Source organism: Neofelis nebulosa, chromosome 12, assembly GCF_028018385.1.
Source record: "Neofelis nebulosa isolate mNeoNeb1 chromosome 12, mNeoNeb1.pri, whole genome shotgun sequence".
Classification (NCBI taxonomy): domain Eukaryota; kingdom Metazoa; phylum Chordata; class Mammalia; order Carnivora; family Felidae; genus Neofelis; species Neofelis nebulosa.
In genome coordinates this window covers 49,504,108-49,531,268 of record NC_080793.1, presented here as the reverse complement: position 1 = coordinate 49,531,268, position 27,161 = coordinate 49,504,108, and the positions used below count along the sequence as shown (strand labels likewise).

Genomic DNA, 27,161 nt, shown 5'->3' with positions numbered 1-27,161 from the left:
ATTGGCTGTTGTCTGAGATTAGGTCTTTATGCCCCAAGGATTGCTAGCTAGCTCCTCCCTAAAACTATGCCCCACCTCTCAGAAAGATGGGTAATATTATAGTTAGCTTCCATTTCAGTCCTTATTTTATAACAAGGGGTTTTCACGTTATTTTGGTAACCTCAGGATTATCTGCAATTTACATTTGTGAAACCATAATTTCTTCAATATTTTCTAGGTGTGCATAGGACAAATTCTACGAGTGATCCAACTTCTTGGAACTACTCCACACCTAAGAGCTGTCACTGTGCGCTTATTGACATCTTTGTGGGAAAAGCAGGTGAGCTCTGATAAAACACTTGCATATCAAACATGTTCCTTTCGCTGAAGCAAATGAGTTTTTCAGTACATGTGACAAAGCTTTGATACAGTCGTGTTAAGGAGTCACGTCCGTGATTGCATTGAGAAAGTTTGGTTCAGCGGGATGCTTTTGATCTGTAAGGCAGTCAGTTGTGATTGGCTCTCAAAGAGAAATTGAGAATAGAAAATAAACTTTTTACCCTGAATTCTGAAATTGATTTTTCCATCTGTGTGGAAGAAGTAATAGAAGTGTGATTATAAACGATTAGAGACTTTGTAATTAGGGTGAGATTCAGCCACCTTTTTCTTGTCTTATGAAATGAGGCATGCATGGGTCTCTAAGAAAATCCCCAGCAATCACAAAAGCATTGTTCTCTGCTGATTAGAAGAAATGCATTGTAATTAGCGATGCAAATGTGAGATTTGGAGGTAAAAATGCTGTGTAAAGTGATTATTCAATTCAAGTTGGGATATTACCTTTTTTGCGAAATTGCCTTCTTAGGATCGTGTATATCCTGAACTGCAGCGTTTCATGGCCATGTCTGACGTGCCTTCTCTGTCTGTGGGCAAGGAAGTCCAGTGGGAGAAACTCATCGCTAAAGCAGCATCGATAAGAGACATATGTAAGCAAAGGTAAGCTGTGCTTAACTCTTGGGAATGTGTATCATGGTGTATTATTTTGCACCTAATTCTTTTATTGCAAGCGAGAAGCCAGGAAAGATAGGCAGAGGGTATTTGAGTAAGAATAAGTTAATTTTCAGGTCAAGTTTTCTAATTATAAAACTTAATAATATTGGATAATGACTTCAAGAAACAAGCATGTCTATCTCAGTACTAGCCTTGTATCTTGATTTATAGGAAATTCACATCCTTTTCTGGATAATAATATTATAATAAAAATGTGATGTTATGTTTTCTTTTTTCTTTTTTTTTTTGTATACAACAAATTTCTAAAACCTAAACAGTGGAGTAAAGTTAAACTGTTCATTCTTATATTTTCCCCATGTTATGCCCGATTGTTATAAAGAGTTTTAATAGGGAAGCCTTATTTGTGACTCATCGCATAGAATTAATTACTAGGAATTATTACAAGGGAGGCCTATTATTGAATCCCCATGTATGCTCTAGAGTATAGGAAGATGTGAGGGTCTTAGGAAAGTGACTCTGCCCTTGTCGATTATGGATTAATCCTGAAGCGGTAACGTGGATGATTCCGGTTTCAAATAAATCTCGGATCAGCATGGATCTAAACCTCAGCAATTCTGCTTCTTTTCTAAGCTTCAGTCTCTTGGCCACCCAAACATAACCTCACTCTACAAGTCACACACATATAACCCAAGACCTGAGAGTTTGGATTCTCTTGAGGTATTGGCATGGAAAAAATTTTAGAGATGAAGGAATTATTAGCCACCATTTCTATTTTATTTTTATATTTTTTTTTTGAGAGAGAGAATGCAAGCTAGGAGGGGCAGAGAGAGAGAGAGAGAGAGAGAGAGAGAGAGAGAATCCCAAGCAGATTCTATAACATCAGTATGGAGCCCCGATGTGGGACTTGAACTCATGAACCGTGACATCATGACCTGAGCCGAAATCAAGAGTTGAATGCTTAACCGAGTGAGCCACCCAGGCACCCCATTAGCCAACATTTTAATTTTACACACTTAAAGTTGAGGTTCAGTAAAAGTTAAATATCAGCCCGGGTCAGAGTCTATTGAATTTATTCAGTCTTCCTTTCAGTTGCCACCTCAAGATCTGTTAGATGTTTCCAGTTTTGGAAAACCATTTCCGTTTGCCAGACAATGGAACCGTAGAATCCAGCCAGGCAGTTTTATCAGTTGGTATTTCGTTGGAGAAAACTATTACGTCATTCAGGGGTGACCGGGAAAGCCAAGGATGGGCCTGAGCATTTCTCTGGGGAGTTAAAATCCTTTTGGGGACAGCACATGACATGTGGAATAGAGGAGAGGAGAGGAGGAGCCTGAGTGCGTGAATCCAGCAGAGTGCCTGGCATGAGATAGGTGTTTGGTCAGTTACGATTCATATCATTATTTTTATCATCGTCCTCAGCATCAGCATCATTATTGTGATAGGTGTAACCCCCTTAGTTTACCTACTGTCTTAAATGACCTTCTGATACGCAGTCCCTGCTTTTGTAGTCAGTGGCTGATAACCAGAGCAAGGGGCAGGCAGGAAATAGCTCTATCTTTTACTGATAATCTCAATGAGGTCAGTCAGTTCTTTTCACCATTACTGGAGACTTGAGTTTGTGTCAATTCAGACAATAGGATGTACGGCTTAGGGAAGAGTAACATTTGTTAGCACAGGTCCTCTTTTTTGGATAACATTTCTGTATCAGAAATGAGTCTCTAGTTACAGCAGTAACGACGATGATGCGAATCTTTGACGAAAACATGCATTCGTATTGGAGGGTCAGTGTTCAGTGGGCACAAGCGTAAAGAAAAGCGCTAACGCTCTGTGTTCAGGCAGAAGTCCTGGGAGTGCGCCTGCGCTCTTCGACTTTGATCTGGTCTCTGAACGATCGTTTCTCACAGGCCCTATCAGCATGGAGCAGACATGTTGGCAGCCATTTCCCAGGTGTTGAATGAGTGCACCAAACCTGACCAAGCCACTCCAGCAGCCTTGGTGCTACAAGGTCTTCATGCCCTCTGCCAAGCTGAGGTAGGCTTTTCAACACTGTTTTGGATAGTTTTGCAGAAAATGTTTTACGAGGCATACGAGTTACCAGGCTGCAAGTTTAGAGTCGAGTAACTAAGTGCTGGAATAGTCACTCCCAGGGATTGTTGTTGGGGAAGGGAAGCAAGACCTTCTACGTTAGAAATCCTTTCTGGAGGGGAGTCTTGAAATGTCGGGTTCTGTGGACGTGCTCCAGAGGCTAAAGAAAACCACTGTATGCCGTTCCCTGTTCTTACTTGTCGTCGTTGGTAACGTAGAAGGGAAAGTTAGGCTCTTGGAGCTCTTGAGTCTATTTGCTTCTTAGTTTGGTGGTCAGAGAGCCTTAAGAAGCAGAGAAGAAGGGATTGGCATAAGCCAGCGGGAGTTTTATAGCCAGCAAAAACGATTGTTGGCCCGAAGACTGGCCAAGGATTGTTTCTTTCCTGGTGATCAGTTTGGGTAGGATGGATTGATGTTAGACTTGAGCCTCCAAATCGTTTCCTGAACTTTATACCACTCCCCCAATCACAACACAGCAGAGAGAATCCTTAACCGTTTTGGAGAAATGCGGTAATTCTGTCAGTGATCGTTTATCAACCAAACCAAAGTTTCCGCACAGTGGACATACTTACACGATTGTAGTCCTTTAGTGACTGAGACTAGGTGGAATTCTCTTAGCTTATGGCAATTATGGTTGAGATGATAATGAATATAATGATACAATAATACAGGCAGTGACTGTATTGAGTGTTTATACGCCCCTGTTCTTGTGCAAAGTACTTTCCATTTATGTTCCTCATTAATTCTGCAATAGAGGGGTTATAACATCATTTTATAAATGAGGAAAATAGTCCTTAGAGGGAGGTTGTTTACTCAGGATTTTGGTATGAGAATAAACTCATTTTCTTTCTTTTTTCCTTTTTTTAATGTTTTTATATTTATTTGTTTTTGAGAGAGAGCACAAGTGAGCAGGGGCAGAGAGAAGAGGAGACAGAATCTAAATCAGGCTCTAGGCTCTGAGCTGTCAGCACAGAGTCCGACAGGGGCTCGAACTCACAAACCGTGAGATCACGACCTGAGCCAAAGTCGGACGGTTAACCAACAGAGCCACCCAGACGCCCCTAAAAGTAATTTTCTTTTGGATAAACACTTATTTTAGCAGAGAGCGAGCACTGTCACTGTTTAGAAACCAATGTGTGCTAAGGGCAATGCTTTTAGACCACATGCCCAGTAGTTGACAGAGTTGTTAAGGGTTTCATATTACAGCAGGGGACTACTATACATGACCAAGGACTTTTGTTCTTTACTGTGTCAGTTAGTCATCTGGAATTGCAAAGTGTCACTTTAATAATTATATTACTTTCATAATAAATAATTCTAAACGTTATTTTGAAATGTGTTTTCAGTAGAAGCTTTGAGAGAAGAGAGAATTGTATACGTTTACCTCTGAATGGTGATCACTGTTACCATTTTGGGAGTATTTCCTTTTCATTATTTTTTCCAAACAGAATTCAGCTCATTTCCGAAATTAACTTTTTCCCTCTAACGAATGGTAATTTTGTCTGACTGGGGCTGTAATTCCATTGTGTTCTCCACCCATTCAACAGCTCTGTTGTCTATAGATGCTTATTAACTCATAAGAAATGCTCAGTGTGTGGCGTTAGTTTTCTCATTCCGTTTCTCTAAGATATCATTAACTTGAGTAAGTACTGGAGATATGAAAAATGTTGCCTGATGTGGTAGGAAGCATTTTCGTTTGGGGGCAGTCATGGGACTGTACCTGGTATATATACCAGTTATTAGTTACGTGTCCTTTGGTTAGTTTACTTAACCTCTGAGCCTCTGTTTCTTCAAATGAAGATAAAAGATTACTCAACACACACACACACACACACACACACACACACACACACACACACACCACACAAAACATACCTAGTATAATGTCTGCCCACACGGGTGCTCTTTAAATGTTGAGCTTGCTCCTGAAAAGTTGGTACACAGTTTGATATAGTCCATGCCATCAAGGAGGTTCAAAGTCATTTGTTTCTTGTTTAATCTTTTCTCTACAGCTCATGTATGATAGTGACTTGACTTCTTCCTGCAAATGGGATCCTGTCCTTTCAGTGCTGAAGCTCTTGTTGCCTCTTTCTATACTTAAAGGAGGTAATTTGAGATGGTTGAAATCTATTCCCCCAATCCAAACTTCTACCCGTAGCACCATATACGGTGTAAATCCATTCAGGTTGTCGTAAGACAAATAACTTAAACTGGGTAGCTTATTAACACACATTTATTTCTCATGGTCTGGAGGCTGGTAAGTTTGAGATCCAGATTCACTGTCTGGTAAGAGCCTGCTTCTTGGTTCGTGGACCACTATCTTGGTGGATAGCTTTCTTCTTGCCATAACCTCACATGCTGAAAGGGAAGGATAGCTCTCCGGAGTCTCTTTATATGGGCATCAATCCCAGTCATGAAGGCTCTACCCTCATGACCTAGTCATCCCCTGAAGTTCCTAGCTCCTAAAACTATCGCCTTGAGAATTACGATTTCAATATATGAATTTTGGAGGGGATACGAATGTTCAGCCTATAGCAGCTTCTTTTACTTCTCACATTCCACCGTCTTGTGGAAGAATGGAGACATCATGTCTAGGTATTTTAATTAAGGAGACTTGTGTCTTACTTTGATACCTTACTACTTTTTCCTCTGCTTGGTTAAAGGCACGTCACTTTTCCATTGTGTCTCACCCCTTCCCCTTCTGTTTCTTTTCATGTTATGAAATCCAAATCCCACATGATATTTTTATCAAAAACTTGCTTTTAAAACATTTCAACTGCCATGTTGCAAATGAAAGAAGAAATCCTACGTGTCTTTCTAACAAAGGCACGCTAACCTCTTTTAATCCTTTCTGTGAGAATAAATCATAAAACAACAGCCCCAATCCGTTAACTTCATTTATTACAAAGAATATTTTCTGGGGCACCTGGGTGGCTCAGTTGGTTAAGTGTCTGACCCTTGATTAATGTCATGATCTCATAGTTTGTGAGTTCAAGCCCTGAATTGGGCTCTGGGCTGGGGATGTGGCACCTGCCTCGGATTCTCTCTCTCTTCCTTTCTCTCCCTGCCCCTCCCCTGCTCTCCTTCTCTCTCACTCAAAACAAAACAAAAAAGAATACTTATTTTCATTTCCTTCTTTTTTTTTTTTTTAAAGGTTATTTATTTTGAGAAAGAGCAGGGGAGGGACAGAGAGAGAGAGAGAGAGAGAGAGAGAGAGAGAGAACGAACCCCAAGCAGGCTCCACACTGCCAGCATGGGGCTGGAACTCATGAATTGTGAGATCATGACTTGAGCCAAAATCAAGAGTCGGACGCTTAACCGACTGAGCCACCCAGGTGGCCCATCTCATCCCTTATTTTTCATCTTTCTTGTCTGGGGGACAACTCCACTATTTTATTGATATTTACTAGAGGTAAATAGTGTTATTTACCATCTTTTCCTCATGGATAGTACAAGTGTCCCAAGTTGTGGAATTTGTTCAAACTGACTGCATCACAGTTAATTTTGGCAACAGAAATATGCTCTTAAAAAAAAAAATGTTTGGTAATGAATAGCTCTATGTTCATTTAAATAAGTAGAAATAATCTGTTTCCCCTTGACGAGCCTTGATGATAATTCATACATCTTTGGGTTTTGTTTAAGCCTTTCCAAGCTTTTTTGGTATGTATTCATTATGTGTGAAGCTGCTGCTGTTATGTCCTGCGATGTGTGTTAAAGTTGCAAAAATATACTCAGTTTGGTGGCTCTCACCAGGACACATCCACTAAGTTTGGCCTAGCCTTTTTCTCCTTTTTTTTTTTTTTTTTTTCCTGCCAGCATGCTATCCACAGAAGCCAGCATGCGTTCTGTGAGGCCATTTATTCTGTCTTCTAATTGATATCATGTGTGAAACATTGATGGTTGCCAAGCGTTTCAAGAATGAAAATATTCAGCATCGTTCTAAATCTATTTCCCAGTAGCATTTGGTAGTAATTTGTCTATCCACTGCTTTTTAGATCCTTGACTGTCAAATATAATTAGGAATGTAGAAAGCCTAAAACAGTGAAATTTTAGAAACCAGTGGGGAAAAGAGAGTAACATTGAACAACCCTATCTTTTGGAAAGTACCTCATTTGGAAAACCATCCCAAATTGGATTTCGTTGGGCTTTCCCATCCTTGCCTTTGTATAGGAAGCGGAGCTCTTTTTCTGAAGGTTGACAGGGAACCCCTCAGGTTTGGAGTCACAGTCATGAAATTCATTTGTCCTGGAGGGTGAGATTAAGCCTGCAATGACTGCTGCTTAATCATTTATCATGGTCTCCAGTGAGAGATTGAAAGGATGGATTCCATGTAAATGTCAGCTCTGTCAAGGTGAAGATTGTGGTTCCAATATGGGGTTCTTCTGTGCTGCTTTACTAAACAATTAGGGGAAATTCTAGGAATCTTGGTTGATTATAAAGACAAGACTGTAGTTTCCATTTGGGAACTGGAGAAGAAATGTACTCTTTTCTTAACACTATTGGTATATTAATTTAGGACTTCACACGTGGGTTTTGTTTGCTGTTTGTTTTTGTACACGGAACTATGTGAAAGTTACAGCTACTATCTTGGGTACCTAATGTGAATTTGGACATTTTGTGATGTGGGGATTCATTCTTTTTTTTTTTTTTTTTAAACAGTGTGAGCAAGCAGGGGAGCGGGGCAGAGAGAGAAAGAGACAGAGAGAATCTCAAGCAGGCTTCAAGCTCAGTGCAGAGCCAGATAGGGGGCTCAATCCCAAGACCCTGGGATCATGACCTGAGCTGAAATCAAGAGCCGATGCTCTACCAACTTGAGCCACCCAGGTGCCCCGGGGAATTCATTTTATTTTGAAGAAACAGTGGCTCTGGTAATTCGAGTAAGTTTACAAGGTTCACATGGCTCATAAATGAAAGAGAAGGAAAGTAGATCTAAGACTCGCTCTGAGTCTGACATTCTTGTTAGTTTGAGGCTTCCTTCCTTTGAAAAATATGAGCTTGAAAGAAGAACCTTCCTCTGCCTTCAAGCTGAGGGTTTGCCATTTTAAAAGGAAAATTAATATTTTTGCATTATCTTTTTCATATTTTTTTCCATTTAGGCTTCTCATCTCATCACTTTTTGCCCCATTCCATCCCCATTTGCCTTAATTTCCTTTTTCTTTTTTAAAGTGTATTGTTACTTATTTTGAGAGCGAGTCAGAGTGCCTGCAAGGGGAGAGAGGGAGAGGGAGAGAGAGAGAGGCAGAGAGGGAGAATCCCAAGCATCGCCAATGTTATAACATGTATCAGTACATCATTTATTTCTGTGGTTGGGTAATATTCTGTATGGCTGCTCTACGTTTTACCCATTTATCAGTCAATGAACGGTTTCCTTTTTTTTTTTTTTTTTTTTGGTATATGAATAACGCTGCCGTGAACATTCGCGTACAGATTTTGGCATAGACCTATGTGTTCATGTTGGCGAGGTACACACCCAAGAATGGAAGTGCTGGGTCCCATGCTCACTCTATGTTTAACTGTTTAAGAAACTGCCAGACTGTTTTCCAAAATGGCTGTGCCTTGTTGCGTTCCCACCAGCAGTGTATGAAGGTTCTAATTTCGCTGCTTCCTCGGCAACACTTCTTCCTAGCTGCCTTTTCCCCCCCTTTTTTTCTTTCTTTCGTTTTTTTAATGTTTGTTTTTGAGAGAGAGCACCCTTACGTGCATGCATGCAAGTGGGAGAGGGGCAGAGAGAGGGGGGACAGAGGATCTGAAGCTGGCTTCACTCTGACAGCAGAGAGCCTGATGTGGAGCTTGAGCTCCTGAACTGTGAGATCACGACCTGAGCTGAAGTCACATGCTCAAGTGACTGAGCCACCCAGGCACCACCCCTTTTTCCTTTTTTCTAACTGTAGCCATCCTAGTGCATGCGAAGTGGGATCTCATTTAAGGCTTTGATTTGCATTTGTCGGATGATACTAAGCTTTTATGTTTCTTGGCCACTTGTATGTCTTGTTGGAGGAATGTCTATTCTGATCCTTTGACTATTTTCTTCTTTATAGCATTTAACTTGCCTTGTCAGCCAAATTACATTTTGTTCCTATAGGAATGATTAGTAAATGTTCTTGTACTTCAAAGTAAAGGAGACTGGGAAATCACGAGCTTTTTTATGGACCTTTTGCTACAAAGGGAGCTTATCAAACCATATGAAACATTAGATGAAGACCCATATGTTCCATTTTACTACTCTGTCTACATATTACGCTTTCTTTGTTTTTAATGAAATTAGCAGAATGTTTTCATTTTGGTTTATGTACAACTATCAGAGATGTTTTAATAATAGTATTAGTAAACATAGACTGATTTACTGAGTGTCTTCTGTATAGTAACCATTATATACTACAATCATTATATTTATTATCTCATTTAATCTTACTCAAAAAAAAAAAAAAGCCTTCTGAGTGCAAGGTACTGTTTTCTTCTGGGAGGCTGACAGTGGTTAAATTAATTGCAGAGGTCATTAAGTTAACGCTTGATAGAGCCAAGATTCAAACCCAGATCTGTCTGAATTCATTTGTTTTAATTTAAAATTTTTTGAATGTTTATTTATTTTTGAGAGAGACAGAGCACAAGTTGGGGAGGGGCAGAGAGAGAGGGAGACACAGAATCCGAAGCAGGCTCCAGGCTCTGAGCCGTCAGCACAGAGCCCGATGCGGGGCTCAAACCCACAAACTATGAGGTCATGACCTGAGCTGAAGTCTGGTATTTAACCGACTGAGCCACCCAGGCGCCCCCAGATCTGTCTGAATTCAAAGTCTACATCTTAATCACCTTTAAAAAAAAAAACCCTAGCTTTGTTGAGAGATAATTCACAAACTACCACTATGTGTTTTTATTAGTCATGTTTGTGTTCAGTTGACCTTGTTATGGTGTGATATTATTCAAGAAATCTTTTTATGGGTGTGATATTTGTACTCATTTCCCACACGTCTTCTCCGTTTCCTTTGTGATTGGTTTACTGCACAAGATTTTTATATAACTTAGGCTTTGCGTAAAGATCCTAATGAAAAAGATATTTTGAGATAAACTAGATTTGTTTGTAGTGTTTTTACTGATTAAAAATTAGATGATAAGCTTGAAAGATGCGCTGCAGTGTTTTTATATCACTCTGTAGACATTTGGTTTTTAGAGCATCACATTTACTTTGAATAATGAAAAAAATGAAAAACTTGTCACAAAAGCGTTTTCATTTTGTTCATATTCCTTTCCATTGTATTTTCTTTACAAGTATATTTTTTCTACCTTCTCTACATTTTACTGGGATTTTTTATTTTTTTTTTTAAAGAGAGAGCACAAGTGCTCATGGGGTGGGTGGGCCAGGGAGAGGGAGAGAGAAACGTTGTTTTTTTGTTTTGTGTTTTGTTTTTGAGGGAGAGAGAATCTTAAGCAGGGTCCATGCCTAGCACAGAACTCTGTGTGGGGCTCAGTGTCACAACCATGAGATCATGACCTGAGCCAAAATCAAGAGTCAGACACTTAACCAGCTGAGCCACCCAGGCGCCCCATGGCTAGGAATATTTTCAATGTTGCTACATATTGTAATGACTTGATCCCATTGAGCAAAAGTATCATCAGTAATGAAATAATTCATTTTTGATTGGGTTTTTAGTTGCTTCCCACTTTCCCGCTTTGTAGTTAATAGTCTAGGAGGTCATGACAGAGGTAAAGTTTTAACTTTCTTTTGGATTATGTTCTTAGAATAAATATTTTAGAATTTTAAGGATATTTTTATGATCTTATTAAATAGTTCACTTATTGTTGTAGTAACTTTCCACGTTTACCTGGGCATGAGAAAGAGGAAGAGTGTTGCAATTTGTACCCAAGTTTCTGCCAGTATTATTTGTTACCAGGGAGAACAGTTCAGTTGTGTCACTACCTCATTAACTTCAGCATAGCATTTCTTTTGTCATGAACATTATGCTTGCTACCAGGAGCCCATAATCCCTTATGTCCTAAAATGACAAGTTGTAATTAAGGAGACGAAAAGTCTACATTGTTTCCCCGTAGTGAATTTGCCTTTGTACATTTAGCTTTAGGGCTTTGGAGAATTTTTTTTTTTTTTTTTTAACGTTTATTTATTTTTGAGACAGAGAGAGACAGAGCATGAATGGGGGAGGGGCAGAGAGAGAGGGAGACACAGAACCGGAAGCAGGCTCCAGGCTCTGGGCCATCAGCCCAGAGCCCGACGCGAGGCTCGAACTCACTGACCGCGAGATCGTGACCTGAGCTGAAGTCAGACGCTTAACCGACTGAGCCACCCAGGCACCCCAAGGAGAATTATTAATAAAGGAGGCAGAGTGGTGATTTAATTCAATATAGATGTTTAAGTAGAAGTTATGAAAAGTTAAGTATATTTTAGTTTTAGTTTTATATCATTTGTGTATTGTCATGAGTGCTTTTGAAATTCATCTTGTTGAGATCATATTAAATCCAAACTTCAGCATTTTTTGGCTTTTATGTTTATATTTTTAAACATTTATTTTGGAGAGAGAGAGAGAGAAAGAGAGCACAAAGCAGAGGGAGAGGGAGACAGAGAAGCCAAAGCAGGCTCTGAGCTGTCAGCATAGAGCCAGACGTGGGGCGTGAACTCACCAACAGTGAGATCATTACCTGAGCTGAAGTGGGACGCTTAACCACCTGAGCCACCCAGGTGGCCCATATATATATAAAACAAAACAGTCCTTGTTTTACTTTATAGATTTATGGGTTGTAGGTATAAAAGGGGTCCATTCGTCTCCTAATCTCATGCAGTTCGCTGCCTTTTCCAGAAGAAGTTCAAGTAGAAAGGGTTGGAAGCCTTTCAGAAGTGTTCTGCCACATTGTCATTTATTCATCCTCTGATGAGTAGAGGTGGGGAGGAGAGAAAGGGAAGAGGTCATGGTGTGGCTTCCCCCTCAAACCCTGTGGCCACCACAGAAAACTTTAGGCAAGGATTCCTTAGGCAGAAAACAAAAAGCTTTAACCTTAAAATAAAAATATTGACAATTTAAGCCAGGATGTTCAAGGCTCTCTGGGTATAAAGATTTATGAGCCATTTTGGGCCTAGGAAGTCACAGTCTAGGAGGAGAGAACACTGTTAAGTACACATATCTCCGTATCTCTGTCTCTATAAATTTCCCTTTTCTTGACATTTCATATAAAAGGTGCCATATAATAGGTGGCCTTTTGTCACTGGCTTTTCATTAGCATAATGTTTTCAAGGTTCATCTATGCTGTGGCATGTATCAATATATTATTTGTTTTGCAATGTTAAAAAATGTTTACTTATTTTGATAGAGAGAGAGAGAGAGAGAGAGAACATGAGCAGGGGAGGGGCAAAGAGACAGAGACATAGAAAGAAAGAGAAAGAAAGAATCCCAAGCAGGCTCCATGCTGTCAGCACAGAGCCCGACATAGGGTTTGATCTCATGAACTATGAGATCATGACCTGAGCTGAAATCAAGAGTGGGATGCTTAATGAATTGACTGTAGACACCCCTACAATATTTTTTATAGCTGGGTAATACCACGATTTATTTATCCATTCATTAGGGGATGGATATTTGGGTTTTTCCCATTTTTTTGGCTATTATGAATCATGTTGCTATAAACATTCATGTGCACGGTCTTGTGTGGACATATGTTTCATTTTTCTTGGCTGTCTATCTAAGAGTGCATTTGCTGGATCATATAACTCTATGTTGAACCGGGTGAGTGATGGCCAGACTGTTTTCCAAAGAAGCTGTACTGTTTTACCAACATCTTTCTTCTCTTCGCCCCAAATAATGCAGAGACTTCTAGGTAGCCATGGCCACTGGAGCATTATTAGCTGTTACCTACATTCTTAAAAAATGCACATGATGTGGATAGTCCTTTAAGAATGAGAACATAAGAACATTTGGTCACAGAGGAGAATTGCTAGGAAAGAAGGGCCGCCCTGGCCAGTTGCTTCTTTCGAACTTTCTTTGGTGCATTGTTGCCTTGCTGCTCAAAATGATTTTGTCATCTGCTTTTGGGACATTGCCAACCCTTGCCTCACTAGGTGTCCTTTAATTACTGTTTGACAAATAATTAATAACAATCCTGAATGGTGTAATGTTTACCATACTGAGGGTGTTTGTCTTCATAAAAACCAACATTTCTATAAATTAGAGCTTGAAAACTTAGGGCCTCTTTTGTTTGATTATCCTGGGATTAATCTTAAATTCTAATGTTAATGAAAAAGAGAAGCACCTGGCTGGCTCAGTTGGTGGAACGTGTAGCTCTACATCTCTGGGTCGTGAGTTGCAACCCCATGTTGGGTGTGAAGATTACTTAAAAATAAAATCTTGAAAAAGAGGGGCGCCTGGGTGGCTCAGTCGGTTGAGCTTCTGACGTCGGCTCAGGTCATGATCTCACGATCTGTGAGTTCGAGCCCCGCGTCAGGCTCTGTGCTGACAGCTCAGAGCCTGGAGCCTGTTTCAGATTCTATGTCTCCCTCTCTCTCTGCCCCTCCCCGACTCGTGCCTGTCTCTCTCTGTGTCAAGAATAAATAAACATTAAAAAGAAAAATCTTGAAAAAGAAAAAGACAGCTATCTACTCTTTCTTGATAATACAGGAACATCTTGAAGTACCTGGCCTGCTTTACCACATGGCAATGACCACTTGGTACTAAGTAGCACGTAGCAACTTCCTTTAGACGAGCATGTGCTCTAATTTGCTACTGTTCCTTGCTTCTGGATTTACATGACCTGCCTGACTCAGGTAGTCCTTGCAAGGATGTCCCTTTATTTTATTTTATTTTATTTTATTTTATTTTATTTTATTTTATTTTATTTTAATTTTTTTGAATCTTTATTTATTTTTGAGAGAGCAAGAGTGCAAGCAGGGGAAGAACAGAGAGAGAGGGAGACACAGAATCCAAAGCAGGCTCCAGGCTCTGAGCTGTCAGCACAGAGCCCGACTCGGGACTCGAAGCCACGAACTGTGAGATTGTGACCTGAGCCGAAGTCGGACGCCCAGCCGACTGAGCCACCCAGGCACCCCAAGGGTGTCCCTTATTTTAATATTACAAGTAATTTCATATAAGTGATCTCAGTTTGTCTTTGTAACAACTCTCCTTTCATCTGTCCAAACCACTATGATCAGCTGGTCACCATGGAAAAAGGTCAACCTCGTTGGTCGTCTGGAAACATATACCCCACTGCAATCACTAAGATTAAAAAGACTGACAACACCCAATATTAGAGAAGGTGTGAGTATCTCCTACGTTGTTGTCAGGAATATAAAATGATGCAACCACTGAGGAAGAGTGTTCAGCAGTTTTTTGGTAAAGATGAACATAAACCTACTTTATGATCCAGCATTTCCACTGTACAAGAATGTTCATTTCAGGTTTATTAATGGTAATGTATTTGGAAACAACCCAAATGGTCATCAGCTGGTCGACAGGTGAACAGATTGTGACATATTTGTACAGTGTGATGCTATGCAGTAATAAAAAGGAATGTACCCTGCTTCTTGTGACAACACGGATGAATCTTGAGAACATGTTTGGTGAAAGAAGCCAGTCACAAAGCCAGTCACGTTGCATTTTTATGAAATTCAAGAATAGGCAAAATTATTCTATGGGGACAGAAGTCAGCATAGTGGTTGATTTGGGGTGGGGAAGTGGAGGATAGAGAAAGGGGACTAAGGACATTCCTGGACTGTGGTCCATATCCGCACTGGTAATACGGTAGCTATTAGCTACATATGACTAGTAAGCCCTTGAATTATGCCTCATTCAGATTATGATATGCTGTAAATGTAAAATATATGGCCCATCGAAGCCTTATGAAAAAAAGAGTAAAATACCACATTGCTAATATTTTAAAAATCAGTATATATTGAAATGATAATATTTGGGGTATATTGGGTTAAATAAAATACATTCAAGTTAATTTCATCTGTCTCCTGTGGTTCCTCGGAGATTTAAAATTGAATATGTGGTTCACATTCTATTTCCATGGTCTGTCCATCTTGATTGGGGCGGTGGTTTTAACTGTATACATCTGCCAGAGTTCATTGAATTGTACAATTAAGGTCTGTACTTTTTGTAGTATGTTATACTTTCATAAAACAAAGCTATAAAAGCTATATTTTTTAATGCTAGTTACCATATATGGCATTTGACATCCATTATTAAACTCCATAATAACCTTATACTATAGGTGATATTTGCTGATGAGGGTAGAGAGTTTAAGTAGCGTCTAAATTGACACAAATGGGTGGTAACATGGAGATTTGAATGCGGTTTGACTGTAAGTCTTGTGCATTTCCCATTCGATCATGTTGCTTTCCCAATTGTGATACAAGTGTGAGTTATACTGTGGGACAGTTTGTTTTGTGACATAAGCCACTGATTTCTAAACCTGTGCTCGGCGAGGTGGTGAATGAGTCATAATATTTTTGGAAGATAATCCGGTACGTGCATCGGAATCTCCTAGCATTGCTGCTGTTTCAAGGAGGAAAATAACTTCCAGTCTAAACAAATTGCCTGCAGTTGGGGAGTGGGGGGGGGGGGGGGGGAAGCCGCTACAGTGTGTGCGGCAATGAAAATCAATACATTGTACTGAAAAGGAGGACTCCTTCACTTTTAACATTTTCTCTCTGGAGTCTTGAGATGGGAATGTGAGGCAGTGCTAGCCCTCTGTTTTCTTAATCAGCTGTGAGTCTGTTGTAGCAAAAATTAATAGGCGTTGCAGGATCATGAAGAAAAGCTCTTTCATCTTGCCCAGCTCCAAGAGGGTGTCGTATTTTCAAAGCAGAGTATTGTACAATTGAGCAATAGATAAGAAGGGGAGGGGCCTTTCCTGGGGATTCTTGACCGCTGGAAGAGTTCACTTCAGGCCATTTGTCACAGCAGTGATTTTCCCGGAAATACCCTATGCCAAGGTTATGTTTTGGCTATTCTATCCTCTTTTATTGATTTATTTTCTGAAATCACGGGGGAAGGTAGTTGTCCTGCCCTCTCTCATCATCCCAGCTCTTTGTCTAACGGCTCCTTCGGAGCACCATGGGGTGGGAACGATTTTCAATGGGACTCAGCAGGTTTGAAAGGTTTTCGGGAGTGAGTGTGGTACAGAAGTGGCCAATAGAAATCCTGTATTTTGTTGAAGCATTTTTCAGCGTGATAAATATAATTTAATATGGAAATGTGATCCATTGTCCCACGGCAGGTTTTCTCAGCTGTGTACAGTAAGGATTCTGTCGCCTACTGTGGATTCAGTATTTATTACACCCTGGAACCGCTTTTGTTGTTCTTACGTTTTGTTTGTGGGGACATTTAAAGGTGGATTGCCTGTTCAACCTTGCAGAGGATTTGATTAAGTTTAATTTGCCGTGCATTAGGGAAGGAATTTGCTGGTCTTTTTGAACCGAGCTCTGCGTTATTTGTAGTTGGGGCATGTTTTTTGATGCCTTCAGTTCTTTCTGGGCATGAAAACGCTTTTTGTACATTTGTTGAATCTATTTCCATGCTGAGCTTTTTATATCCGGCACAATGACCCTTTGCACTTGTGGTTGTAGTTTGGCCTTATTTTTAACTTTAAAAGGACAGCAGGAACTTGCCTTTTATTAAACATTTGTGGGATATTATAACATTTACTTTGTCACCCCGTAAGTAGATTTTTCAGTATGGTTTTTCATTTTCAAAATAAAAATTTAATTGTGTTATTTATTTATATTTTTGTACGGTGGAATACTATTCGGCGCCCACGGATGTGTGAAATGGGCGGGAAAATAAAAATATTGGCGTTTTTTCTTTAACTAGAAAAGACTTAAGCTTCCCGCTATTCTTTCTCTCTCTCTCTTTTTTTTGTTTTTAAGAAGTATTTGGAGATCATTTCACATTGAGCACTATATCAAAACTTATAATAAGGAAAATTGAAATTTGAGGTCTTGGAATTTAACATCCTGTTTTTCTTTTTTTTTTTTTTTAATTAAGTTTTTATTGTAATCCCAGTGTAGTGAACATGCAGTGCTATATTAGTTTCGGGTGTACAATATAATGATTCAACAGTTCTGTGCATACTCAGGGCTCCTCAGAAGTGTTCTCTTTAGTCCCCATCACCCAGTTCTCCCAGCGCCCCACCCACCTCCCTTGTTTTTGCTTTTATACTTCAGCCCCCTTTCCTCTGCTATCTGCCCTTTAATGCTATGATCTTTTAAAAATACTTTGAAAAACTTGTGATTTCAACTTCTGAAGTTACCACATTTAGGAGCTCCCCTGGCCCCCCTCTACATTATCCTAATCCAATTTTCTGTTTATTTTTGTGTGTAAGGAATTTGGGTGTGAAAAGTTTTCTCTCTTGTACTGGAATCATGGTCTCTGAGGATTATTAACTGATGTGAGTAGTCTGTGACTGAACATGAACGCTGTTCGGGGTATCCAGCCGTGAGTTTCCGGCTCTCGGTCACAAACCCAGGGCATTCTTTAAAAGATCAAACAAGTTGGACACTGGGAGGGTTTCAATGATGCCAGTTAACATCAGAAGAGCTGGGCTCAGTGGTTGTGAATTGTGCTCATCTGAATAAATGCCACTGAGCTGGAAATAATGATGTGACTAAAATGATGCTGGCTGTGTACCATTCCACCATTCCAATGAGTAAAATATATTGGTTTAAGCTTATACAAGGGGTGAGTTTTCCTTTGGGGGGTAAATGGGGACATGGGGTGTAGAGAGGGAATTACTGAATCAGGGTAGTAGACTAAATAGCATTAATGTCTGAAAGGCTTTATGGATGTTTGAGATCTTACTGAAAGCATCATTTGGGTGCCTTCCAAGAACTTAAAAGGTTTGTTTTGAAAAAGATTTTATTCAGTGTTACCCTTAAGTGACCCAGAATTAAACTTTGATCAAAAATGGGATTATTATCTGTGGTGCTTAAACTCATCTCTGTGCCATGTAAACGTACGGATAAAAACAGAAGTATCTCACCCTCTCATTGCCTAAGATAAAATATCGCTAAGAGGCTCATTTCTGGAAACACCGGTTCCGTATTAGACTTCACCTTGATTGGATGACTAGAATCACGTATTGGTGAAAGGTGGTTAACTTGCTTAGGAAATATTTGGAATTACGACAGTAAGAATTTGATAAGTCTCCACAACGGCACAGAATTACTCCATATGTCTCTAACACGCCTGCAATTCTGGAAGTTGTATTTAGAAGAGGTAATATATGCATTTGTTGTAATTCTTTAGTTTGAAGTTTGGGAGACTCTTTATAGTAAAGGATTTGTTCGTTTGTGGATGGTACTGTTAGTTGGATGTCATTCTAAAGCTTTTTTTCATGTTTTGAGTATATATTATTTTATGATTTCCATTAGTTCGTACTACAAGTCACGTGGTCTGGCTGTTGACCTTTATGAAAAGCTTGGCTTAATTTTTCTCACGATAGCAAGGTAGAATGTATTGACCTAGGTTCTAATTCAGCATGAATGGATAAGATAGTCTCAGGGGTACCATTCTTTCTGCTTCAGAGCCATGCCACATTGCCTCTACTTACGTAAGTGGTCATTTGACAAAGTAACTTACTTAAGCAAATTGACGTGAAATGACTTTGGTTTGACATGGTCGAAATACAGGTCAAATAAAAGAGTATCATTGACTTTGTTTCATTATACTATACTTAAAACTTCAGTTGGGGTATATTTCCTTCCCTTGCACTTGTTTGGCTTAGCTACTTTATGAAAGTTAAGGACTTCACAGAAAAATGAGTGGTGATAGTTTTTAGTATGTAGAGTTTTCAAAAGTTTGTGGGAGGTCTGAGCTACTAAATCAGAATCTCTAGAGACGAAGCGAAAGCTGTTTTTTGTTTGTGTGGTTGGTTGGTTGGTTGTTTTTTAATGACTTCCCCAGTGCGATGACGTGCAGTGATGTTTGGGACCAGTGGCAAGAGCAACAATCTCTCAAGTGGATTGCATGCAAGCCTACCCATGAGGTATAGGAAGAAGATACTAGAATGTTTCTTATTTATCTTTTATCTCAAAAAGAGAAATTAAGCTTTAATAATATTTAATATGTAGATTAATGGGTTTCTTATACTTCTCATCAGATGACCATGTGTCACCTAAAGTAGCCAGGTATTCTAAAGGAAGAGGGAGAGTTCCACAATGAAAAATGGCTTCATCATCACAGAGTAGTATATACATACATATATACGTACATATGTATGTATATATATATGTAGTTGTGTTATTTTATTGGACATGATGATTCTGGGTCTGGGTTGTTGAAAAGTTTATCTGAAGCACTGTTAACCATGACTTTCTGGAATTTCTTTATTCCCTTGTATAATGCCTAAGCACAACTACACATAAGTCATTTGTCTTTTTTTAACAATTTAATTACTATCATTTTCTGACAACAGTGTCTTTTTAAGGAAATAAATGAAATCACAGCCTTATTGAGATACAATCCATATCCATAAAGTTGACCGTTAAGGTGTATAAGTCAGCGATTTTTAGTATATTCACAAAGTTGTGCATCGACTGCGATTACCATACTCCAGAACATTTCAAAATCATTCCTGTGGTAGGCTGCATAATGGCCTCCAAAGGTATTCAGGTCCTAATCTCTGGAACCTATGAATATAACCTTGTGTAATAAAGAGGACTCTGAATATCTAATTAATAAGTTAAGGATCTTGAGATGGGTAGATTATGCCAGATTATCTGGGTGGTGCCTTAAATTTAACCACACCTGTCCCTGTAAGAAGGAGACAAGGAGAAAGAATATGACGTGAAGCCGAAGGACCAAAGATAATGTGATATGACGAGGACATCCTGATCCAAGGAATACAGGCAGCTTCCAGAAACTAGAACAGGCAAGGAAATGGCTTCTCTTCCAGAAGCCCCAGAAGGAAGGAAATCAATGGCTTGATTTTTAGCTTTGTCAGACTTCTTTGAGCTCTGGCTTTCAGAACTGTAAGATAATACGTTTCTGTCATTTTAGGCCACTAAATTTGTGGTAATTCGTTACAGCAGCCACAGGAAATGAGTACGATCTCTCAAAGAAACTGTACCGATTAGTAGTCACTCTCAATTGCCTGTGGGAAAAGCACAGTCCCTGGCAACCACTTCGTTTCTTTACAGACTTGCCTAGTCTGGACTTTTCTTGTAAGTGGAATCATGCAATATAGAGCCTTTTGTGTCTGGCCTCTTTCACCTAGCACAACATTTTCAAGCACAACATTTCAAGCATAACCAAAACTTCACTCCTTTTTGTGGCTGAATAATATTCCACTGCATGGCTACAGCAAACTTTATTCATCCATTCATCAAAGGATGAACATTTGCATTATTTCTACTTTGTGGCTATTTTGAATACGGCTTTGAAGATTTGTACACAGGTTTTTGCATGGACTTACGTTTTCCATTCTCTGGATGGATACTTTGGAATGGGATTTCTGGGTCATATGCTTACTCTTTTTAATTTTTCATGGAACTGCCAAAGTATTCTCCCAAGTGGTTGCACCATTTTGCATTCTTCTCAGCAATGTATGAGAGCTTCCATTTTTCCACATCCTCATCAACATTTGTTAATCGTCTTTTTTTATTGTAGTCATTCTATTGGATATGAAGTATCTCACTGTAGTTTTGATTGTAGTTTCCTATTGATTTAATGGTGTTGAGTGTTTTTTCATGTGCTTGCTGGCAGATAATATTATTCACAGTATTTTTTTTTCTGCTTTGGATAAGTTGTTTTGTTTTTTTTTTTAATTGTCAAATTAGCTAACATACAGTATAGTTCGAGAGTAGATTCTTGTGATTCATCACTTACATACAACACCCAGTGCTCATCCCAGCAGTGCCCTCCTCAATGCCCATCACGCATTTTCCCCATCCCCCACCCACCACGAATCCACTCCCATCAACCCTCAGTTTGTTTTCTGTATTTAATTGTTTCTTATGGTTTGCCTCCCTGTTTTTATCTTATTTTTCCTTCCCTTCCCCTATGATTATCTGTTAAGTTTCTCAGATTCCACATATGAGTGAAATCATATGATATCTATCTTTCTCTGACTGACTTATTTCTCTTAGCATAATACCTTCCACTTCGATGCACGTTGTTGCAAATGGCAAGACTTCTTTCTTTTTCATCACTGAATAGTATTCCATTTTATGTATATACCACATCTTCTTTGTCTATTCACTAGTTGATGGAAATTTGGGCTCTTTCCATAATTTGGCTCTTGTTGATAGCACTGCTATAAACATTGGGGTGTATGTGCCCCTTCTAATCAGCATTTTTGTATCCTTTTGATACATTCCTAGTAGTGCAATTGCTGGGTTGTAGGGTAATTCTATTTTTAATTTTTTGAGGAACTTCCACAGTTTTCCAGAGTGACTACACCGGTTTGCTTTCCCACCAACAGTGCACAAGAGGATGATGTCACTCTCCAGAGATAAATCGAATTCACATCCTTGCTAACACCTGTTGTTTCCTGAGTTACTTACAGTATTTTGTACGGAGATTGGAAGTGTCTCTGAAAAAAATCTGTATTACATAGAGGTTCCAATTCATTGAACTTAAAGATATTTTACATTTTTTTCTAATGTTTATTTAGTTTTGAGAGAGAAAAAGAGAGAGAGAGAGAAAGAGAGAGAGAGAGAGGGCATGCGCAGGGGAGGGGCAGAGAAGGAGGGAGACACAGAATCCAAAGCAGGCTCCAGGTTCTGAGCTGTCAGCACAGAGCCTGAGATGGGGCTCGAACTCATGAGCCATGAGATCATGACCTGAGCCGGAGTCAGATGCTTAACTGACTGAGCCACCCAGGCGGCCCTACATTTTTCTTTTATTAAGAACAATTGTTTCAAATTAACTTTGCCTAATATATTCCTTCTTAGAGTTCATGTATATAACATGTGAATAAATGTGCATATATGCTGGTATGCTAATTTTCTTTTTCTTTCTCTTTCTTTTTTTTTTTTTTAACCAGTAGAGATGTACAAACAGGCATGTCTATAGGGCATTGGATTAGAGGTTGCTCCAGTGTAACATAAACTAAGATGTCTTTCAAAGGTGCCATCACACACCATCTTTATGAAGAGGTCTGTTAAGGACGATCCCTTTTCTCAGGTTTTTTGTTATATATGGTTTTTGGAAATGCGTTGCAAGAACAAGGACTTGACTTAAAGAAACTAGGATATAGCATTCACTTAGAGGAATTGCCTTTAAATGAGTAATTTAGGAGCAAATAGCATTTTGTAACAACCACAAAGACAAAGAAAACAACTGTGCCATTTATTGAGTGCCTGTTGCGGTCAAGGCACAGCACTAAGTGTAACACACTTTATTTCATTTCATTATTACACTGTCTCTGTGAGGTTGGTGGTCTTGTCCTTATTTTATATGTGAAGGAGCTAAGACCCATGAGTATAAGTAATTTTTGCAAGGGCATATGGAGCCACGGGGCAGAGTTGGGATTTAAATGCAAGGGTAATTCCTTGCCTTTTATTCTGTATTATGTCATATAACGTAATCAATTCTTCTCACTCATCTTCCCATCCCTACCCCCTTGTCCCCTCCTACCCCAAAGGCGGGGGAGACGTAGCCAACTGCCACTTGATAAATAAAAGGGCTGAAGGAGAATGGCTTAGAGATTTAGCAAGCAAGAGCATTTCCTTTTAGCCACAGAAAACTCAAGAACCACTTAGAAGTGGCTAGGGTTTAGAGTCAGCAGTTGCAGAACAGTGTTAAAGAGGGACTTGATTCTAGTTACAAGTGACATGCATCCTGGAGCCAAGCAAGACGGTCTGCTTTCTGAGCCAACCCTGTGGAGGAAAGGATACACTGTTTTTGTTTCTATTCATTCATCCATGTTTGTTTATTCAACTAAAATTTGTGTGCCTACTGTGCACAAGGCACTGTTAGACGCTAGAGACAGAATGATGTAAAGGACAGACCTAGTTCATACCCTCGGGAAACTCTCCTCTTAGGTTGGGGCCCCGAGCACTCGGGCAGTTTAACCGTTCGTGGTCCACCTCCCTGTTTGCAGTTGTGATGAATTCTACAAAGCACGACTATACATTGCTTTGGAACAAGCTGAGTGAATTTGAGGTAACCTAACAATGCTAGTAAAACTTTTGTTGTTATTAGTGAGGCCTTTCCCGGTTCGTCGTGAAGTTAAATGATTGGTTTCTGTTCCTCCTTTATGAAATTTCTTTACCCCTCGGCTTCTCTCCTTGTCCCAAAGCATCCCTCTATATTTGAACGTGATAACTTGCTGTGAATATTGGTTTCCATGGTTGTGTTCCTGTGAGCTACTTTGGGGATGTAATAAACTCTCTGTATTTCTTTCTAGTCCTAGTTCTGAACAGAGGAATTGGCCTATTAGATTTGGTGCCAGTTCGTTTGTGAGACATTCTAAGTGTCCAGGAAAGTTATGATTTCACATTTTATATTCCACTCTCTTAATGAATTTTTACTTTTTGAAATATGTGTATTGAGGTTTTAAAGTATTTTTTTTTTATTGCACGGCATGTTTATTCAAAAATCAGAAAATATGGGGGCGCCTGGGTGGCTCAGTCAGTTAGGCATCTGACTTCGGCTCAGGTCATGATCTCACGGTTCATGAGTTCGAGCCCCCCATTGGGCTCTGTGCTGCCAGCTCAGAGCCTGGAACCTGCTTCAGATTCTGTGTCTCCCTCTCTCTGCCCCTTCCCTGCTTGCACGCTGTCTCTCTTTCTCTCTCTCAAAAATAAAGAAATATTAAAAAAAAATTTTTTTATCAGAAAATATGGATACATAAAATGTGTAACCAAAAAATGCATATGATGTCACTATCCAGAGATAAATCTAATGTAAACAATTTGCTATATAATTTTCCACCTTTTTCTTTATAGATGGGTTGTATATCTATAGATATTTTTAAAAATGAGAGTGTATTGAGCATACTGTTTAATATGATCTGATGTTTTTCCTCTTAATATATTGCGTATATCTCTTTCTGGCAATATGTATACACTATTTTATTTTATGTTTATTTTATTTTATGTTTATTTTATGTTTATTTTGAGAGAGAGAGAGTGTGCGCGAGAGCGTGAGGGAGCAAAGGGGAGAGAGAGAATCCCAAGCAGGCCCCACGTTGTCAGCACAGAGCCCGATGTGGGGCTCGAACCCATGAACTGTGAGATCATGACCTGAGCCAAAATCAAGAGTCAGATGCTTAGCTGACTGAACCACCCAGGCACCCCATGTATACAAATTTTAGTGGCTAAATAGTATTTCATTGTACATTGCATGTATGACACTTTTACCAACCTTTTATTGATGGGTATTTTGTTTGTTTCTCAGTTTTTACTATCATCTAGAGGGCTATGATGATTGTCCTTAGATCTAAACCTTAGTACGTATCTCTAGTGTTTAAAGTCCTTAGAATAAGTTTTTACAAATGGAATTGCTGACCCAAGGGTATAAATGACCATCCATAAATATTTCTCCCTTTTGAACTCGTACCTGCATTAAGTGGGAGTGTTGCTTTTCCTATACTTTTTTCTGCACAGGATACGAAGTTTTCATACATGTCTTCATTTATTTTGGAAAACACGATTGACCATTGTAACTTAATTCTTTATTCTTTTAGTTACATATCAAAGTGAGCCTTTTACATCTGCTAACGTAGGTAATAGGCATTACTGAGGATTTGGTGACAGCCGAGAATAAAGGATATGACACCTTGTAGCAAATGAGGAAACGCAAGGAAATCTCACACATTATTATTATTATTTTTACTGCAAGAAAAGCTTTATGTTGACATTTACTTTCTTGTAGCCTAGGGTGGGAAGTTGTGGTAAGGAGTAATGTGAAGGTCTCGAAACCTTCTACACTCATATAGACATGTCTGGGTTACCTTCTGGGACGCCAGGCGAGGATGTGGCCGTTCAGTGATTGTGTTGGGTGCTCTCCTCGCAGCCCCGTGTACCGCATCTAGATATCTGTGGTTGCACCAGGTTTCTGAGGATTGAAAATCAGCAGCCACTGCGGAGAAATTCATACACACTCTCCCAGGGAGGCTCTGCCCAGCCCTGCCTTCTGCCCCCAGCCTGGAGGTTAGGCTGCATAGAGTCATCGGAAAGGTAAGGCCAACCTCGGTGGACGCAGTCAGCTTGCTGAGGTTCCTCTTTTCCTCTCATGGGACTGTGTTAGCTTCAGCCCCCGACTCGAGCAGCCAGACGTCCGCTATGAAAGAGCGAGGGGAAAAGAGCATGAAGGAAAAAGGAGAGCTTTTGAAGTACCGTTACTTCTTTGCCTGGGAGCATTGTCCAAACAGTGCGATGGGAGTGTGATGGTACGCACAGCCAGCTCAGGTGGACGAAGCCGAGGCCACACGAACCCCCTGTGTTCCCATCCCCGTCAGACCCAGAAGAGGGCTGGTTAAAGCCGGAAGAAGAGTGGTGGCCACGCAAGTGCTGAAAATGGATGGGGGTCGGATGTCTGGTCCATCTTTGGAAAACTACCCAAGTTAAAAGCAGAACGTAATCTTAATGCTGATGCCAAAAGTGAACATTAGTTGAGCGTTTATGCCTCGCCAGGAACTATCTTACGTCTTTTTTTTTTTTTTTAAACGTTTATTATTTAAAAAAAATTTTTTTTAACGTTTATTTATTTTTGAGACAGAGAAAGAACATGAATGAGGGAGGGTCAGAGAGAGGCAGACACAGAATCTGAAGCAGGCTCCAGGCTCTGAGCTGTCAGCACAGAGCCCGACATGGGGCTCGAACTCATGGAGTGTGAGATCATGACGTGAGGTGAAATCGATGCTTAACCGACTGAGCCACCCAGGCTCCCCAAACGTTTATTTATTATTAAGAGAGAGACAGAGCATGAGCATGGGAGGGGCAAAGAGAGGAGGAGACCCAGAATCTGAAGCAGGCTTCAGGCTCTGAGCTGTCAGCACAGAGCCTGATGCAGGGCTCAAACCCATAAACCACGAAATCATGACCTGAGCCGAAGTCGGACGCTTAACCGACTGAGCCACTCAGGTCTTTTTACAGCCACTCTTAATGTCTTTTTACAGACATCTTCATAGTAACCTTGTGAGGTTGGTAATAATGCTGTGATGACTAAATTTATGTGTTAACTTGACTGACCTATGGGATGCTCAGATAACTGGGAGGGTGTTTCTGGTAAAGATTAGCATTTGAATCAGACTGAGAAAAGAGATCCTCCCTCACTGATCTGTGAGGAGGCAGTGTCCAGCCCATGGAGGGCTGGGAGTGGACTAAAAAGGTGAAGAAAGGGCAAAATTCTCTCTCTCGGCTCTTTTTTTTTAAATGTTTATTTATTTTGGAGGGAGGAGGGGTGCACAGAGAGGAGACAGAGGATCTGAAGCAGGCTCTGCACTGTCAGCCCGATGAGGGCCTTGAACTCACAAACTGTGAGATGCATAACCTGAGCGGAAGTCAGAAGCTTAACCGTCTGAGCCACTCAGGTGCCCCAGGGCAAATTCTCTTCTTAACCTGGGACAGCTGTCTTCCGTGCTTGGACGAGGGAGCTCCTGGTGATCGGGCCTTCGGACTCTGAGACTTACACCACTGGCTCCCTAGTTCTCAGACCCATGGACTTGGACTGAATTATAACACTAGCTTTCCTGGTTCTGCAGCTTGCTTGACAGCACGTTGTTTCCTGTCTCTCTCCCTGTCTGTCTGTCCACCTGTCCGTCCATCCATCCATCCATCCACCCATCATCTCCTGCTGGTTCTGTTTCTCTGGCAAATCCTGACTTAATACCAATACTGTCCTTCATTTTGCAGATAAGGAAACTGAAGTTCATGCAGCCCATTAGTGGCAGAGGCAAGGTTTGAACCTTGAGTTGGCTGATAGTCTCTCTAGGTTTGCCTGCTTTCCGTGTTGTATACCCGGGGTCATATAATATGCGGTGTTTTGTGACTGACTTTCACGCAGCTTACTGTTTTCAAGGCTCATCCCCGTTGTAGCATGTTAAATCTAAACTCTGAAGGTGCCACTGGCTATTAGGTGCCACTGGCTATTATTTGCTTTGAGACCCTACAGGAGGCTCTTTAGTCCATCTGCTCAGAAGTTTTC

At 40.1% G+C, this 27,161-nt stretch overlaps 1 protein-coding gene across 5 annotated transcripts in view; it reads left to right on the top strand.

Annotated features, from left to right (window-relative positions):
- Positions 1-27,161, top strand: part of FOCAD (focadhesin) — a 325,702-nt gene that overhangs the window by 156,803 nt on the left and 141,738 nt on the right. For all 5 annotated transcript variants that reach the window (XM_058695228.1, XM_058695227.1, XM_058695229.1 and 2 more), the window contains 3 exons: positions 218-319; positions 842-972; positions 2,892-3,018. In XM_058695228.1, the coding sequence (XP_058551211.1) occupies positions 218-319; positions 842-972; positions 2,892-3,018 (360 nt within the window). The remainder of the gene's footprint in view (positions 1-217; positions 320-841; positions 973-2,891; positions 3,019-27,161) is intronic.